The 18591-nt window shown below is 42.3% G+C and overlaps 1 protein-coding gene across 1 annotated transcript in view; it reads right to left on the reverse strand.

Annotated features, from left to right (window-relative positions):
• LOC139687639 (homeobox protein DBX1-like) overlaps nt 1–566 on the reverse strand; it is a 117842-nt gene extending 117276 nt beyond the window's left edge. The window contains exon 1 of the mRNA XM_071584880.1: nt 560–566. Coding sequence (XP_071440981.1) covers nt 560–566 — 7 coding nt within the window. The remainder of the gene's footprint in view (nt 1–559) is intronic.
• Between the last annotated feature and the right edge of the window lie 18025 nt (nt 567–18591).

Consider the following 18591-nt stretch of genomic DNA (forward strand, 5'->3'; position numbering starts at 1 on the left):
TGTTGATTTTTCATCAATAACCCTTGACTATTAAGGTATCTCATAATCGAACTAACAATTTTATATTCCATGGCCTTGCATGAAATGGATGCGAGAAAAATAGGTCTGTAATTCCTCGGTTCCTCGGCTCGACGCCATCCATACGCTTCAGAGTTTAATACCATGGAGGAATGTAGAATCCCCGCGGTCCCTAGCAACCCTGGCGCCAACATGAGCCACGACCCACAGTCTGGAGCACTTTGTACCAGAAGCCACTGCTCCAACCGCTTTCGTCACCCTGAAAACGTCATCACTCCGAATGCACTAGTCCGTCAGGCGCTGAGTCACACCCTCCCCGATCTTTCGTTACTTAGAAGTAAATATTCGTAAGGAACCGTCCATAAACCTACAGCAATAGGCAAAATACCTTAGATGAAATAAAGATATATGCATATTTTGAATCAATTTCCCCAGAGCCCATATTTTCAGAATTATGCTAATAGTGGCTAATACATGGAGATTGTTAATGTAGATTAATGTACGACTGCAGTTTTTAAGTGGAAATGAAGCACTTACTCACCATCCATGTTCACCAGAAATACCCGAAGTCAATCCGGTAGTTGAAAAACATCTACAAATAAATACGACCAAAACGGAATGACAGTGTGCCAATGATGACAGCATGACTTCAATTAACGATATGTACAAGTATTCTCTGTCAGTGAAATGTAACCAACACCAAGTAGCTGTGAAACGAAACGCCCCATATCTTTCTCTTGGCAAATATACGCACAAAAGCAACGCATGAACGTTTTAAAAGCATCTCCGCCCTTGAAATGCTTCGATTCCGGCGGCGAGTCTTTTCAAATTTACGACGACGTGAACAAGACTTCCACGTGAGAGCGTTACGTAGACCGCTCGGGACGTCACAATGCATGTGGCGTCTCGCCCCGGCAATTTTCATGCGCTTGTAGGCTGCGTTACATATGCAAAGTGATGTTAGATTGCAAATGCACATTTATACCGGAATCCCAACATCCATCACTTAAAGACGCATCCTCGCGAAATCGTTTCCATGCGAACTCCAATTCCGAAAAGATAGCAAAGGACAATCGCTAAATTGGTTAGTATCGCCGTGACAGTTCGTTGGCCTTGCTTCATCATCCTCTCCATCTCCCACGTCAAACCCCTCCCTCGCTTCCCATTCATGCTACAGTAAGAATCCTAACTGTCTCGAGTACCCTCCTCATTCCACAGTCGCCGGCCGATTCAAGACACCGAGATTTCCGTTTGGTGGGCCGGTCTGGGAAGGGGTTTGGGGGGGAGGCAGGCGAAAGCGAGCGAGGGAGGGGAGGGGGCTGAAAAGCAAACATTTTCTTAAGCTCGACTTGGCTGTGGGAGCCCCTCCCCCGATCGCATCGGCTACGCGCCCCCTAGCCCTGCAAATGAACCCCACACTCCTAATCCTCTCCTGGCCCCTAAAAAGGATCGACCAAGACCACCCAGGGTTCAGCCACTCACCCGGCTAATCGTCGGCCTAGGAAGAAGATCCCCAGGGGCCTTTGTTGAAGGGAGACCCCACCGAGAAGTCCCTCCAGGGAGGGGGTACCGAAGAGGCACCAGCCCAGACCCCCCCACTCCCAGAGGGGTGGATCGGAGCCTCCGACCGACCATCATTCAAACTCGGGAAGGGTCGGATTTATATGTATATAATAGCCGTTTTACGCTTCGTCTGATTAAATTAGTGGGGCCCTGCTCGCTCTCGGGGCGAGCAAGGGGTGCGGGCCCTCCTCGGGACCATCTATAGCATTCAATTCTCTATGGCGCACGCACGCACGCACAGACACACACCAACAAACACACTGCGGCATGTTCAGACGTCGAAAGCAAAGCGCTATTCCAGGCCGACCACCGAAGCGCACCCTCTTAATAGCGCCTAATCTCGGGCGAACCGCCGGGCCCGCTCGGGGTCAACAACGCACAAGCACCGAGGGACGTCGGGAGCGCGACCCCCTCGAAAGCAAACAGCCGCGGAGCGACATCGCCGTGGAGGGCGAACGACGGGGACACCCAGGACCCCGCGACCGCTGAGTCTCGTAGGACGGACGCCTTGGCAGAGGCGAGGAAACGCCCCCTCGCTGTGGTAACAGTTGGTCATAAAGCGGCGCTGTTTAAATTGCCAAAATGATCCCCCGAAGTGGTGGAACTCCCCCCAGGTCGCTTTGTCACGACACTATTGGAAGAATTACAATGGGAGCCACTTGTTGACCTCAGGTTGAAATACAGGTAAAATTTACTGCGTAAATTTGAGGCAGGTTACAAATCTGAGGATGTTAAACACATATCAATGGCCCCGACTCACTATGGTAGATCAGCTCACGTAAAATAAGGGAGATAGTTTTTAGAATAAATGCATTTGAAATAGACCTTAGAATAATTGTATTTAAAATAGATCTTAGAATAGATATTTAGAATGTCGTTTTTTCCTCGTACCATTGAAGAGTAAAATAGATATGACCACAGGCGCGAAATAGATCATTAGCTTTCGTAGTGTATACAGTATAACGTACATTGGTTCAACGAATTTAAACGTGGGCGAACATCTGTTTTTGATGAGGAGCGACCAGGACGCCCGGCAGACGTGGTTACCGAGGAAATCATTCAAAAAGTCCACGCCATGATTCTCGCTGATCGACGAACGAAAGTGTGGGAAGTAGCAGAGGCCGTGGGTGTGTCGACCGGAACGGCAATTAATATTTTACTTGATAAGTTGGCGATGAAAAAATTGTCGGCTCGATGGGTGCCGCGATTGCTCACGGTGGACAAGACATTCACCCGGAATCGTCGCCGCCAAACTGCATGAACTACGTTATGAATTGCTGCCGCATGCCCCGTATTCACTCGATCTGGTTCCCTTCGACTTTTTCTTACTCCCTTACATGAAGAAATGGCTCGCGGGGAAAAAATGTAGCGCAAACGAGGAAGTTGTCGCCGATACAGAGGCGTATTTTGGAGATTTCGACAAATCCTATTTTTGGAGGGGTTAAAAAAATGGCCGGAACGTTGGGAGAAGTGTATCTTTCTAAAACGGCACCATGTTGAAAAATAAAAAAAATATTTTTGAAAAAATGGTTTCTTCATTACCAACACGGGTACTTATTGAACCGCCTTCGTACCATCACTTAATTGGGGGAGGTTTTTGATGGTCCAACGACGGACACTTGTGTCCTTGTTCGCACCGAATTAATGAGGTTCGCCCACCACCACCCCAGTCTCGACCTTCTCACACCCCCGGCATCCAAAGTGCCTTCCATCGACCACCCCCTTCCCCTCCGTATATGTACATGCGTAAAGACGCTACATCTCAAATTTATATATCGTATATATTATTATTATTATTATTAAAAATACACATGTGCTGATAGATATTGTCAGGTGGCACACAAGTCCCAAATAATCGCAAAAGATAATATATAAAACCAGACTTCAAAACACAAATCTCTTTAACAAAACAAGTGAATCCCCATCCCATTTCCAACCATTAATCAGCAAGAAAAAAAGATAAATTTAAAAAAATGAAGCTATTACATATAATACAATACACCACACATCAATCAAACTATTACAAATATGCCTTACATCTATTCTTAAAAGTATACACTCTGTTTGGAAAGGGCTCGAATATTTTTGCAGGTAAGGTGTGCCAATCAACAATTGTTCTATTTAGAGAAGAAATTTTTTTTTATTTGTTCTCTGTGCCCGGCATTTTACCTTAAATTTGTGATCATTTCTGCCAATAAAATTTGGGTTCCCCGCCTCTTTCCTAAGATCTGCCCAAGCTTTCTCCCCCTTCATAATGCGGAACATTCCACAAAGTCTGCTTACTTTCCTTCTAGTTTCTAGAGGTTCCCAGCCCAGCGTTTCTAGCATGCCAGGTACACTCTCCATCCTCCTATGCTTCCCCAGTACATATCGGGCAGCCTTTCTTTGCACCTTTTCCAGTTTTTTAATATGACCTTCTTCATGAGGGTCCCATACAAGAGAAGCGTACTCTAAAATTGGTCTTACTAGGGTCTGATAAGCCTTCTCCTTGGTTGCTCTAACGCTCCCTTTGAGGTTTCTCATCACCCAATGAAGAGTTTTGAAAGCTTTCTTAAAGATGTACTCCACTTTTAGCCCCCACCCTAAGTCCTTAGTTAAATATACACCTAAGTATTTGCAAGTATCACTTATAGGAATGACATTTTCTCAGAATTTATATTTACTATTGTTTCCATTTACCTAGTTGCTAAAAGTGATGTATTTGCACTTGCTAACACTAATATCCATCCCACTTTTTGTCACCCAATCCGCCATTTTATTAATGTCCCTTTGAAGTTTGTCACGCTCTCTGTCATTTTCGACTTTCCTGTAGAAAATACAGTCGTCTGCAAAATGTCTTATCTGAGAATTAATATTTATTGGGAGATCATTTATATATATTAAAAATAAGAGCGGGCCAAGTACGCTTCCTTGTGGGACTCCCGATGTTACCCTTGTTTTTTCAGAATACACTTCTCCTAATTTGACCCTTTGTGTTCGACCTTCCATGAAATTTCTGACCCAAGAGATTACTCTTCCATCTGTGTGTAGTGGCAATTGGCCCATCTTAATCATTAAGCGATCGTGGTCAACTTTGTCAAAGGCTTTTGACAGGTCGACTATTAAAGCATCCACTTCTATTCCCGCATCCATAGAGTCGAACATTTCTTGGCAGAACCCTAATAGCTGAGTTTCGCAAGAGTGCCCTTTTTCTAAAACCGTATTGGCGACTATACAACCAATTCTCACTCTCCCATAAGTCCCAGAGATAATCAGCCATTATCTTTTCTAATAGCTTGCATACAACTGATGTCAAGCTTACCGGTCTATAATTATCAACTAGTGCCTTATCTCCTCCTTTGAAAATTGGCGTAACATATGCCTGCTTCCAAGCATTTGGCAGGGCATTATTGTTTAAGGTAACATTGAATAAATGATTTATATAATTTGAAACTACACTACCACCCAATTTAAGCAAGTCAATTGAGATACCATCTGGCCCTTTTGATTTATTTGCCCTCATTTTCATAATTTTTTTATAAATTTCTGCGCTCGTCGTTTTAATACTTTTGGTATTTAATATTTTTTCGCCTCCTTGTTGACTCAGATGTATCTACAGGATCCTTTTTATTTACCATAACCTTAAATACACTTGCATACCAATTATTAAACGCATTAGCCTTTTCCTTATCATCAACGATTAGTGTTCCATCCTCTTTTTTTAAAGCTGTTATGTTTTCCCTGTTGTCTTTCCTCCTCCGGAGGTACTTGTAAAATTTATTTCCATGATCTATCCCAATTATTTTCTGTAGAAAACTATCTTTGGCTATTTTCTTTTCTCTATTCAATTCACGAACTAATTTTTTGTAAATTATGAGCCATTCCGAGCTCTCGTTCCGTTTTTTGTGAACACATATACACACTCTCGTTCCGTTTTTTGTGAACACACATACACACACAAGCACGTGTGTGCGCATGCTTGGGACCAAATTGGTCAAAGTAGTAGAGACATAGGGAGAAGAACGGAGTTAGGCAAAGAAGCTTTCACAAGATGGAGAGAGTTGATGTAAACGAGGGTGTGAAGAAGGACGGAAAAGGTGAAGGGGATAGAGAATAAAATAAACGTTGAAGTGCTGATTGTGGTGGAGGAGGAAAGATGATTGTTGCGAGAAATCCAAAGGATACAGGGAAGATGGATGCAGAGCGTTTTTGATTGGGAATGGGATGTTGAAGACTGAGGTAGAGGGGAGTATGTTTGGCAAACGAGGAAGGGGCAAGAAATGGTTTGGCATGTTAAATGGAAGAAGGGCGGAAGGAAGTATGCAGAATTGAAGAGGGGCCTAATGAGGTACGGTTGGATGTTTGGTTGTGTTTTGTTAAGAGAGACGGAGGAATTGTCACTGCAGCATTTGGAAGCTTGTGTCCATCAAAAACCTACCTTAATTGGTAGATTACCGATAGTAATAATTATTATAGATTTGTATATGTGTATGTGTCTGTGTGCGTATCTAGGTATGCGGTAGTCTAGGGGTAAAGTGTTGGACTACTGCCCAGGGGGCCTGGTTCTATTCCCATGTCTTACTTTTCGGGTAACAGATCTCGTAGAAGAGCTGGATTTCTAAAACGTTGTTATGGCAAACCGGGGAGCGAATCAAAGTTATTAGGGAAGCTACAATTGGAATCACTCACGGATCGAGGGTTAAATTACAGATTAAATCTCTTGCATTAATTGAAAGGATGTCTCTTTAGTGATGATGTTGAAAATTTATTATTAGCCCCACCGTACTACGGTAGGAGAGATCATTTAATAAATTAGAGATATAAGTGATTTACAGGTAGATTTTAAATGTTTTTACCACTTACAAGAACGGATCAGAATAACGTTGTCCGACCGCCCTGGGGGGGGGGCAGGGGGGGAAGTATTTCGCGTCAAAATTAGTCTGGTGTGTAATCACCCCCTGCCATACAACCTAGTAATGGCTTGCAGGGTACCAAGTACATAATAATAATATCGATTAAATCTGTTTTTTAACTCTCTCAGTGAGCCAGTGCCAGTCAGAGACTCCGTCAGTGATTCCCAAGCTAGTTCCTCCAATAATTTTGATACGCTACTCAGTTTGTCATAATTACGTAGTACAAATCCATCTACTTCACGCTTTAGTCGATCCAATTCGCAATCAAGTCAACCTCATGAGGATCTCATGTACTAGCAGCATGTTCAAAATGAGGCCTAAACAGCGAAAGATAACACCTTTAAACTTTTCGTTACATTTCGGTTTTTCAGCAATAGGTCTTGACTTCATCCCAGCACACAAGTTTACCATTCAGTCCTTTTAGTTTACTTCCATTTTCTGTGCCACTATTCTATAAATAGTCCATCCAACAGTCACTGCTTCTCAATTCATCCTAGCAAGTATCAAACCTTATTCGTTATCATAGGGTCGGTCGCTTCCCATAAAAACTACTAAACTCGTCATCACATTCATGTAATTGCCCTCACAATTTAATCCAATGTTCTTATTGAAAATTTACAGAGCAAATTTTCCTTCCCTACAAAGATATTCTGATTTTTTCCTTCTTCTATTGCTAAAATTATTTTTTTTCTCTATCTCAACGCAATTTCCTTTCCAATCTCCTTATGAACATAATCCCTATTTCCATTTTATAGTACCCTGCAAGCCACCGCTAGGGTGTAGTTTAAAGTCTGCTATTGACGACCCCTCGTGGTCACACCACGACAGTCTGCACTGACACACTTACGTCCTCTGAGCGTAAGGAGTGTGTCCGATCGCGTCGGCGTCGATGATGGCCGCGAGCGGCGGGGCGGGCGGGCGCCCTCCCCTTACCCCCTCGCCTCTTATCCATTCCCTCAACCAAGCGGAATCTAATCCCGCGACACCTTCAACTCCCAATCCAGTAGAAGAAGAAGAAGCGACGCCGCTGGCCCTTCCATCCCCAATGATCCCCCTGGCGACCGTCAATTCCGACCGACGCCTTCCCCTCCCCCGAACACGCACTCACGCACACTACAACACCGCAAATCGTTTTGAGGGTGGGGAGGGGTGCCCAGACAGCCCTCCCCGGCCTGCTAAATAGCCGGGTGCTGATTTTGCCGCCGGCCCTGCGAAGGGCGCACTTCCCCAAACGGTCGTCTTCCCCCTTCCTCCTTCCTTCATCTCACCCCCTCTGCCTCCGTGTCGTCATCGCCGCGCTATCCGTATTTCGCCTGCGGACAGAGAGGGTGGGGGGACGGAAAGTGCCCCCCCAGATAACACACCTACACACCCCTCTTCCACAATCGATGTCGAAATTAATGACTTGGCTGCAGATTCAGAGGGATCATTAGTAACGGCAGTCTAATGGGCAAGGTACATTTTCGATGGACACGCGGACCAAAAACTGCTAAGCCGCAAGCCCCGCCCTGCGCAACAATAAACACTCTTAAAAACGGTACATTAGAGTGGAGTACTTTATGACTCCAGATTACTACCTCCCTTCATGGCACTTCCAAAATGCATTTTCTTTCCCTTCCCCTACTTCGCTCACCCAACATTCTCCCCTTTATCAGTCAATGTCTTCAACTTTCCATTGCATTCTAACAGTAAATCCTGCGTCCGCCTTTTCTTTTGTCTTCAAATTCCTCCCTTTAAACCCCTCCTTTTCTCTTTTTCCATGTCTAGTAATTCTTTGTTTGTTTTCCTATCTGTCTTACTTAGTTTTCTGCCCTGTACTTGCAACTGTACTTCAAAAAGATGTATTTTATATACTTCAGTACGGCAGTAGCATACTTAACATAGTGCTAATTTAAAGTAAATTCAGACGACGTAATTATCAAAATGGGTTTTCAATCCAAATAGTGAAGCTCGTAGAAGCTCTCCAATCTGTAGCCAACACGCCACCCTCTTCATTCCCTCATGGATCCTTGCAATCCCCTCCTTCTCAAGTATGTATCCGTGGCCTTCTCCCCTGAAATTTCTTCCCCATGTTTCCTTCGGTTATGGTGTTTGTCAGTAATCGACGCTTTCAATACGTCGTCGATGAAGAGGATCCAAGAAATAATGTCAGTGCCCCTGGGGAGGGGAACTCTTCCCCGAGGAGGCCAATAAGCAGGTTTGCATACGATGAGCCATTCTCGTGTCCATTGCAGTGCCTATAAATTGTATGAATAATTTATCATTGGAAGAGAAGGCATTTTTTATCGGCAAAAAAGGATTGAATTGAGGAGAAAATCGATGGAGAGGACGCGGAGAGCCGGGAAGGAAGTGTCGTAGTGCTGCCGCGATATACCATAGCTCGTATACGTGAAGGTTCAAAAGGCTCTTGAGAAGCCAGGTGTGTGCGGGTTTTTTCGTCGAAGCTACTTTCCGATTTTGAAAGGTTTTCCACTATCTTAACAGAAAAACATTTACCAAGCGGTTGGCAATATGGAACGGTGTGTTTGGGACTGAGCTGACCAACAAAAGCGGCTATATGGTGTAATGGCGTCGGTTGTTATTCACCCTGAGGGGGCAGAGGTGACGCGAATCCTCAAATGAAAAAGGCGGATCTGAAGTTGCTCGACGGTCGGCATGCCTATTACTTTAGTGGTGGTACGGATAAGCAGCTTGGGAATGGTCGTGTTCGGGTGGGGAGAGGAGCCCATGGGCTGAGGTCGGGCGAGTGGGGTGGTTGGGGGGAGAGTGAGGAAGGGGGTGAGAGTGTTCCTTGTGGGCCACCGAGGGTGGGTGAAGGCTCCTCAGAGCTGAATGCATGCACCATCGAGGGTACAGCAGCAAAGGCGGGTCTCCTGAGGATGAAGCAGTCGTTAAGAGAGGGATGTCTGCTTGGGAAGTTGAGGTAGGGATGAGGGGAAGGAGGGATTCAGGATGATTTTTAATGTGCAGATACTAGAGGAGCGTGGTGCATCGTGCAATTCAGTGGGATAATGCTTCATGGAGAGAGAAAACTGGATTCCAGGGCCCTAATCAACTGCGAGAAATGTCGCAACATTGACTTCAGCTAAGACGCCAACTGACGAGAGTATCCAAGTGCAAAAACCATTCCTCTGGACCAAAACTGGAGGTCGGATGTCTCGATTTATGGCCAGGGATGGTGTCAGTTGAGCTGCCGAAGCCTTTTTTCTTTTTAATCACCTTAGAGATTCACAAATGGAACGAGGACTCCTGGGTAGCATGACTGGCTATTATTTACCATTGCAGTCGAGTGCTCTTTGATAGAGGAAAGCGGATTGGAATCACGGTCGAACACTACTTGCGCGTGTTGAGTGGCTGGTAGTGAAGAAGAGAGGGGGAGGGGAGGATCGAAGGAGAGTCGCCGAAATTTCTCGCTGCTGAGGCATTAATGCCCATTAAGTGCAAATTTGATTCGTGGCATTGGATGGTACATTAGTACGAATACGAAGTCGTGGTACGAATGAAGATATGTTTATTTCGGACACAATTGGACTGCCCTCAGCTTCCATTCAGAAAAATTGACAAATTATGTAGAATGTATTAAAGAAAATAGGAGTAGAGTGAAATGATAAAATACTTATCCGCAACCTGTACATATCTCAGATTGGTCAGATGCGTGTGGCGTTTGGAGTGCCAGGATGGGCAGTGTTAGCAAGAGGAATAAGACAGGAGTGACCACTGTAACCCTTGCTATTCAACGTATTTGAGGGGGAAATTGTCAAAGAGGTAAAGGAAAAACTGGGGATAAAAGTAAAAGTCGGTGGAGAATCCATTAAATCAGAATTTCGGACGTTGAAGCTTAATTTTGCCAGTCAGCCAGGGGGTTGCAATCATTACTAAGCGCAAATGAAAAAGTCAATGCGATGGTGATGAGATGAGAGCAAATGAAAACAAAAAAGGTTATGCGGTGTTCGAGAAAGAAGAAAGCTAAGTTAAATATTAAAATAGGAGTTCATTGAGGTGCTGGAACAGTTAACTTATATTGGAAGTGTTCTCGACCAAAATGGTCAAAGTACTCGGGAAAAGATTTGTGTTATGCAAAGAAGCTTGAAGGGATTGATGACACGAAAGTTAAGTAAGGAGGTTGAGCAACGGCTCGTCAAAACATATGGAGCGTGGCTTGGTACGGCGCGGAATCAAGTCCATTGACAAGCGTTGATAGGCGTAAATTGGAAGCTTTAGAAAATAGGGTGAGGAGAAGGATGGAAAAGGTGAATTGGACCGAAAGGAAAACAAAGGATGAAGTTTGCTTGTCTGGCTGGTCAAGTTTGGGGAGGAGAGAGGTTTGTTGGAAGAAAGCCAAAGGAAGCGGGATAGATAAATTCAAAGCATTTTGATTGGGAATAGGATGTTGAAAACTGTGATAAAATGGAGAAAGTTGAGCAAGCAAGGAAGGGGAAGGAATAGAATAGAAACGTTGGACCGATTGAAGGAGGAAGGAAATATGCGCCATTGAAGAGGAACTTATTGTAGTGCCAGATTTCAGGCTGTTTTTATGGTTAGGTGAGGTGAGAAAAATATTGTTGTACAATTTTTTATAGTGTCCATCCAAAACCTACCTTCACGCATAGAATACCTATAATAATAATAATAATAATGAAACTGACCCGAAAACTACTAGGTCCCTATCGTACTCAGTAAAGCAAGACACCGGCGCCTCGAGAAATTAATTTCAGGCATTTATGTTCACCGACGAAACACCTGCAAAGAAACATAACGGAGTCAAAAGCAATAAATCAATACGTGTGATATCCCTCCAAAAAAGGCAGATTGGATATTTATAAATAAAACTAAATAAATTTGCATTAAGCACGCTTTACTTCAATTAAAAGTAGGGCAATTTTAGTTTGTGCTGCTTATATCGTACATTTGTAGAACAGTAACAAAATTTAGAATAGAAAAAATTATCAAAAATTTACTATCATCGGAAACACCTCAAGTTCGATTCGCATAATATATAATTTTAGAGTATAGGTGTTTGTGATTATTCCAGTTTGAAGTGCTATTCCAATAATAACAGTTACTAAAAACTGTATCATTATCTGGAAAATATCAACTGGGCTGCTTTGCACACTAAATTCTCTCGAGTACTCTATCCTCTATTACATTATAGATAACATTATCCAAAAGAAGACGCGGTGGAAAGGAGGAGTGACCATCAAATGTATTGCTTTTCTCATGAACTGAACCATTGCATATAATGAAATATAGCGTGGCGCTCAACGATGGCCAACATTCAATAACTTCATAAATAGTAGCGAAAAGCTTGGGAAAGCTGACAGGCAGATATGTAGACTAGTAGGAATACTGACAAAACAAATCCAAGTAGATACGTGTACCTTGAAATAATGATGTCCCCATAATAATACATATTACATGGAAATATATAATTTAAATAACAGGATAATTAAAAAATTAAAAACTATATACATCAGATGAGACGAGATAAATTTGAAACCCTCTTTCAGATGGCGCGTTGTGTGATGCGAGAGGTCATATTCCTTTCAGAAGAAACACACCGTACCGAACTTATTGAGTGACGTTGTAATAACATTCATCAAAACTGTATTCTATATACACAAGACTATATTATATTTAGTTCATTATTTTATACTTAGTTAGCTCACCTCACGTAAGTAATATCTATTACTATGTGAATGAGTATTAGTTCGTCTTTTGGCGGGATTTCGTGTTTGAATGTAAATATAACATAAAAAGATCACTCACACGTTATTTCTTGATCATTTCAATGGAATTAAGCTCCGTCTCCAACAGAAGAAATAGAAGTAATGAGTCGTCTGCCGATAAATACGGAGCTGAATTCCGTCGAAATGATCAAGAAATAACGTGTGAGTGATCTTTTTGTGTGTTCTTGTATTGCTTGTTGCTGTCCAAGTTTGTTATTCAACAGTTCCGCGTTACTTCGACGAAATCATATATATATATATATATATATATATATATATATATATATATATATATATATGCTACGAATCAGTCCATTTATACTCTTCCTCCCATATTTTCCAAAACCTTTTAGTAGTTCCGTAGGAATATGTCCTATCTCCACATCTCCACGGCCTTAGTTAATTTTATCTCCCTTAATGCTCTTTCTATCTCATTGTCGAGGATGCCTGGACCTAAGCTATCTTCTTCTACGTCATATTCTTTTTCTATACCTAATCTTTTTGCCGGATTTCCTTAGCATTCAGTTCTTCTATATATTCCATACTTTGGATCTTTTCTGTTTCAACTTACCCGACATATGTCTAAATCCTAACTTAGATCTTCCCATCTTACCTCCCGATAGTGTATGCACCTTCTTGTATAGCGCACCAATAACACCCTTCCTCTCCAAACATTCCATATCCCCGCACTGCGTCCTCCATCATGCTACTTTTGCTTTATTTGTTACTCGTCTCAATTTATCATTTAACTCTCTGTCCTTCTTTCTACCAAATCCTGTATTTAGAGTCTTCCATTTTCTTCCGCCCCACGGGCTGTGGGCCCCTCCAGCTAAACACGACCACCCACAGTGTGGTTCAGCGCATTCGTGGCCACCTAATTACGACGGTTCATTAGTAATGGTGGACTAGAGGTTGCTAAATTATGTATGGTACAGCAAAGCAACGTGCACCACTATAGCACAGCTTGAATTCTTTCTGGCCGATGGGAGCTCTCTCCCCCTTCATATGTGCTAACCTGAGATCAGCAACGGGGGCCACCTATATTCGACCGACCCACTTCCTTCGACTTTGACAATATTTAGCTAATTCCACGTTTTTTCCGCAGAAAATTCCACGATGAAAATTCTGTTTTTTTCAGCAATCTCAGTATCATTTTTGAATTTTCTCGTAAATATTTTCTAGCAGTTCCCGGGGGAGTAGTTTTACAATGGAAAACCGAATTTAATGACCAGCAATGGTGATGGCAACCGCAACCTGAAAGCTCTTCCCCTACCCCTCCCCGTCTCTTCCTCCGACGCTATCATTGATATGAAGCAGACAATTTCCTCCAAAAAACAGAAAAAATTGTTTGAAGAAATCATTTCCCCTTCCGATTAATAATCAGTTCAATCATGTGTCTTTACTGAAAAAGTTCACTGTATTGAAAAGATTTTTTTCTATTTTTGTGGCATTGGGGTCCTAAGGGTGAATTGTAATTTAGGCTGGAAACATTTAATAAGCTGACGAATAATCAAAAAGTGATGAAATTGATGATCGTTAGTTTTACTCGTTTTTTGTGAGAAAAGGCAACCTCCTCTTCGTTAAAAAAAACAAAAGGCACAAAAGATATGAGCATCTTGCTCCCAGGAGAAAATCGACAAGTAAAATGCAATGATATGACCAGAGCTATGTAACAGCACACATACTGTTTCAATGACACATTAGAATCCGCTTTCGCCATCTTCCCCCAAAGGACTTATTGTAATTAAAGGGAAGCAGCTTGGGGTGTAGGGAAGACATCCTCTAGAGAAGATGTAAGCATTTACAGGATGAAGAAAGGAACTCCGTCTGGCAAAGGTATTTTGCCAAAATACTATTTCTGTGAGCAAGAGAAATAGGTAAAACCGAGTGAGAATTGGGAAGACATGTAGTGCGACCCGAATCCACAATTGCCCACGCAGGCATCTAGCTTCGCACAAGAGCCTTGGGGAAATATCAATTGAACCGTACACACAGAAATCGCTATCAAATTTCCACTGAGCAATATGATTCAGAAACTGACATATTCGTCAATCTAACTCCAATACGAGCATGAAAAACGTATTATCGATATTTTAGAGAGGAAACATTTCAGAAAAGTTAACATCAGCTCGTAAAATAAAGTAAATACAAATTATACATGTTTACGGCAATAAGGCAGGAAATTTCATTTTACCGGCAGGAGTAGATTTTGGCTGGATACCTCGTCCATTCAGTGCAACATTTATACGCTTCCAGAAACAGGATACAATATTAGCACCATTCCGTCCAACGGCCTATTTTTCTCCTCTCCCTAGAAAGCCTCCCAAATATTTTCCTCTCTAACACCTTCCTCGAAATTCAACCTTCACTCGCAATACATTCCCGCCGTCGCCTCAGAAATCGTCCCGACCACCTTTCCTCGTCTATTTTGTCTTGAAATACTTCTTTGGTTTTCCTTTCCAGCAGGTTACATTCTTCCATTCTTCTCCAAAGCCACATCTCAAAACCCTCCAAAACTACCCATCCACTTTTGCCTCATCGACCACGTTTCCGAGTCTAACAAAACCATCGTCAAAGTTTTACCAATCCTATCTTTGAATCCTTATTTATGCGGAATATGTAGACAAACTAACAAAAATTTAAGATTTATTAGAAGAGTATTGGAAAATGTAATGAAAAGATTTAAGGAAAATACTACCTTTCGCACGTTAGACATCATTTAGAATTTGCTGCAAGCATAAGAGATGCTCAAGATGTTGGATTGATTGCCGAAGTGGATCGCGTGTACCGTAGAGGAGCTAGATTTGTAAATCGTTGTTATGATACACTTAGTATCGCATCCAAAATACTATTAGAGCTGTTATGCTGATAATCCCTCACGGATCGAAGGTAAAATTACAAATTAAATATCTTGCATGAATTAGAAGGATATCTCTTAAGATGTGATGTTGAAAATGTATCATTACCCCCATCGCACTTCGGTAGGAGAGATTATTTAATGAAATTAGAGAGATTAAGTGTTTTACATGTAGATTTTATATGTTGTTTTTGCCACTTACAAGAAGGAATCAGAATAACGTTGTCCGACCGTTCTTGGGGAAGGGGGAAAGTATTTTGGGTCAAAATTAGTCCTGTGTGTAATCACCCTCTGACACACAACTTAGCAATGGCTTGCAGGGTGCTATGCAAAATAGCAGTCACTCTGGAGCCTCTAATATCCCGCAAGTGAGGACAGAACTCGTTAATTCCTTCGTGTCTTCGAAGATCCGTCAATTAAATCCCATCGCTCTCCGATCGGGAGTAGAGCCATGACTGTACACACCCTCCGCCCCTCGGGGAGCATGGATGGCTCTCACGGCTCCCGTCGCTGCCCCGGGGGCCAATCTCCTTATGCAATCTCCAAAGATACAACGATACCCTTTCACTATATACGACATGATTCAACTTTTCTTGAAATATTCACAGGGACTGCAGTAATTTCTGTCAAAACTGTGCGGATTTAAACCTAAAACTAATCACGTTTCGAGAAAGGGAGAGGTCATCGAGGGCGGAGGGTCTAACAATGCCCTCTTGTTGCCTCAAATAGCACTGGACCGAATTTTTCGGACGGGCTCAAGCAAGAAAAAGACATTCATTTCATTCAAGCTTCACACGCCGCCCGAATTTGAACCGAGTGACCGCTTATGGTGGATGTGATGTCGAATTATCGGAGGAAATGTCAGCGCAATTGAGAATAGAATCGTTATACGTACTTCTTTCACATTGGATGGTGAGGAAGAGGGGAAGTGGAGGGAGGGGGAGGGGGCAGAGGACGTTGGGGGAGAATAGGATATGTTAATCATGCACTCTCCCCTTGATCGCCTTGATCTCCACTCGGGAAAGTAAAAGGTGCGTTATTTCAGCTCACCGGCGAAAGTCATGTGGCATGCACAGGAGGTGCATCAAAACTCACAAAACTCACCAAATGTTAAGAAAATCAAAATTGGGAAACATTTGAAAAACATGGCATATTATAAGTGGAACTTAATAGCTACTCTTTATTGATTAAAACATCATATTAATCATCTTCGAAGGCCTAAAAATGTCATAAAATCAAATAAGCAATATTTTTTATGGTATTGGGGAAAGGTATTCCGTAGATTGGAGGTTGAAATGAAGGAGTGCTTTTGAAATACTACCTTGATCAAAAATTTCCCGGAATTTATTCAGAAAATTAAAAATACAAGTTTATTCATCTAAATCTATATTGTCCCCTTCAAAGTAATCCCCATCGACTGCAACACACTTATGCCAGCGCTTGATCCAATCCTCGAAACATTTTTTATATTCGGTTTTCGGTATGTCCATCAGTGCTTCCTGCGATTTTTCCATTACTTCCTCTCGGCTGCTAAAACGCGTTCCCCGTAATGGTTTTTTAACTCGATTGAACAGAAAGAAGTCACAGGGAGCCAAATCAGGTGAATTCGGTGGCTGTTGGATGGTATTTGTTGCATTTTTCGTCAAAAAATTACGAATAATGATAGCACTGTGCGACGGTGCGTTATCATGGTGCAAAATCCACGAGTTTTCTGCCCACATTTCTGGTCTCTTTCGGCGAATTGCTTCACGCAAACGTCTCATAACGCCCAAATAATACTCTTTTTTCTTTACTGTCTGGCCTTCTGGCAAAAATTCATGATGCACTACACCGTTGTAATCCATGAAAACCGTCAGCATTGCCTTCTTTTTTGACTGAAAACGACGTGGTTTTTTTGGTCTCGGCTCATTTGGTGAACGCCATTCACTTGCCTGATGTCTGGATTGCGTGTCGTACTCATAAACCCACGTCTCGTCTCCAGTAATGATCCTTTTGATGAATGTGGGATCGGATTCAGCCTCGCAAATCATGTCTTTTGCGACGTCAACACGGTCTCTTTTTTGCATGAAATTGAGGTCTTTTGGCACCAACTTTGCTGCTACACGACGGAAACCCAAATCATTAACCACAATGTCTTGGGCGGATCCATAGGCAATGTTCAAGTCCTCCGCTATTTCTCTGATGGTTAATTTGCGGTTATTGACCAACATTTCTTTTACTTTATCAATTTTTTCACCGACTTTCGATGTCGATGGTCTGCCACTGCGTTCATCATCTTCGATTGACTCACGACCACTTCTGAACCGCTCGTGCCACTGGTAAACGACCGTTTTTTTTAGAGAATCGTTGCCGAAACACTTTTCCAACATTTCCAACGTCCGTGCGCCACTAAATCCGTTTTTTACGCAAAATTTAATACAAGTTCGTTGTTGCAAATTTAAATCCATTTCTGCAATTGTAAAAAATCGCCAACACACACAGAGATAGATGTACTCTTGGCTACGTAACTTTTGCAAATGTCAAGTTATGACACTAAGATTTAAAGGGAATATCAACAACAGATGTACCAATTTAACAAAAAAAACAGAACTCAAATCGGAACGATGGGAGCGCCACACGGTGGTTATTCCGGGAACTTTTTGATCAAGGTAGTACATACCTGGTTATGGAGTTTTAAGCAGGCTGAGCTAAGCCAGTGCAGAGGTAGGTAGGCACGTGGACATCCCTAATGGGGACATCAGGACCAATCCTACTCCAGTAATCTTTGAAGTTTTTTATTTAATTCATCGGGATATCCTTCAGGACAATGCTATATCAGTCAAATTTATAAATACCAGTATGGAAATGAACAACTTTTGGATTAGAGCAAATACCTTCCAAATTTCAGCCGTTGAAGAGTTGCACTGGTTTTGCCAAAAGTGTCATTAGCGTGATGGCTCCAAAACGAATAACTATGGAGGGTAATGGCGAAATTTCAAAATATGACACACTTAAGAATTAAGTTATCACCCACTTTAACTTTGGGAATATGCTCTTTTCCGACTTTTTTATCTAGTGTTGTATTCCTCAGAAGCATTAACTTCGAAGATTACACAAGTTTCTAATGTAAAATGGTGGACATCCTTCACGATAAAAGAAGGCACTTGGATTTTCCACATAAAGAAGTTATATATACGACCTAGGTTTCGTTACAGTGTAACAACTTCAGGTCTTGAAGTTTATTCACCTTAAGTTGCTTCCTTGAAGTTTCTTCACCTTCAAGTCTTCATTCATTATAAATTTCGACTTGAAATAGTTTAAAGCCAAGTCTATAACTGCTCTTTTGATTTCTAGGGTTGGAAAATATTTTTAGGTTCCAGAGCATCGCTGCAAAATAGTCCATGAAGAGCATAATCTTAGGCCGGTTCATTTGCTGACTTTTCCCGCGTCCTTGTTCAGTGCAGCGATACAAGCAGAGATCACAGAGCGAATATAAAGTTGAATGTTGTCTGCACATATCATGAGCTGGATTCCTCGCGCATGCCCCAGGACAGAC

The sequence above is a fragment of the Hetaerina americana genome, unplaced genomic scaffold (genome assembly GCF_022747635.1).
Source record: "Hetaerina americana unplaced genomic scaffold, ioHetAmer1.1.p SCAF_2, whole genome shotgun sequence".
Classification (NCBI taxonomy): domain Eukaryota; kingdom Metazoa; phylum Arthropoda; class Insecta; order Odonata; family Calopterygidae; genus Hetaerina; species Hetaerina americana.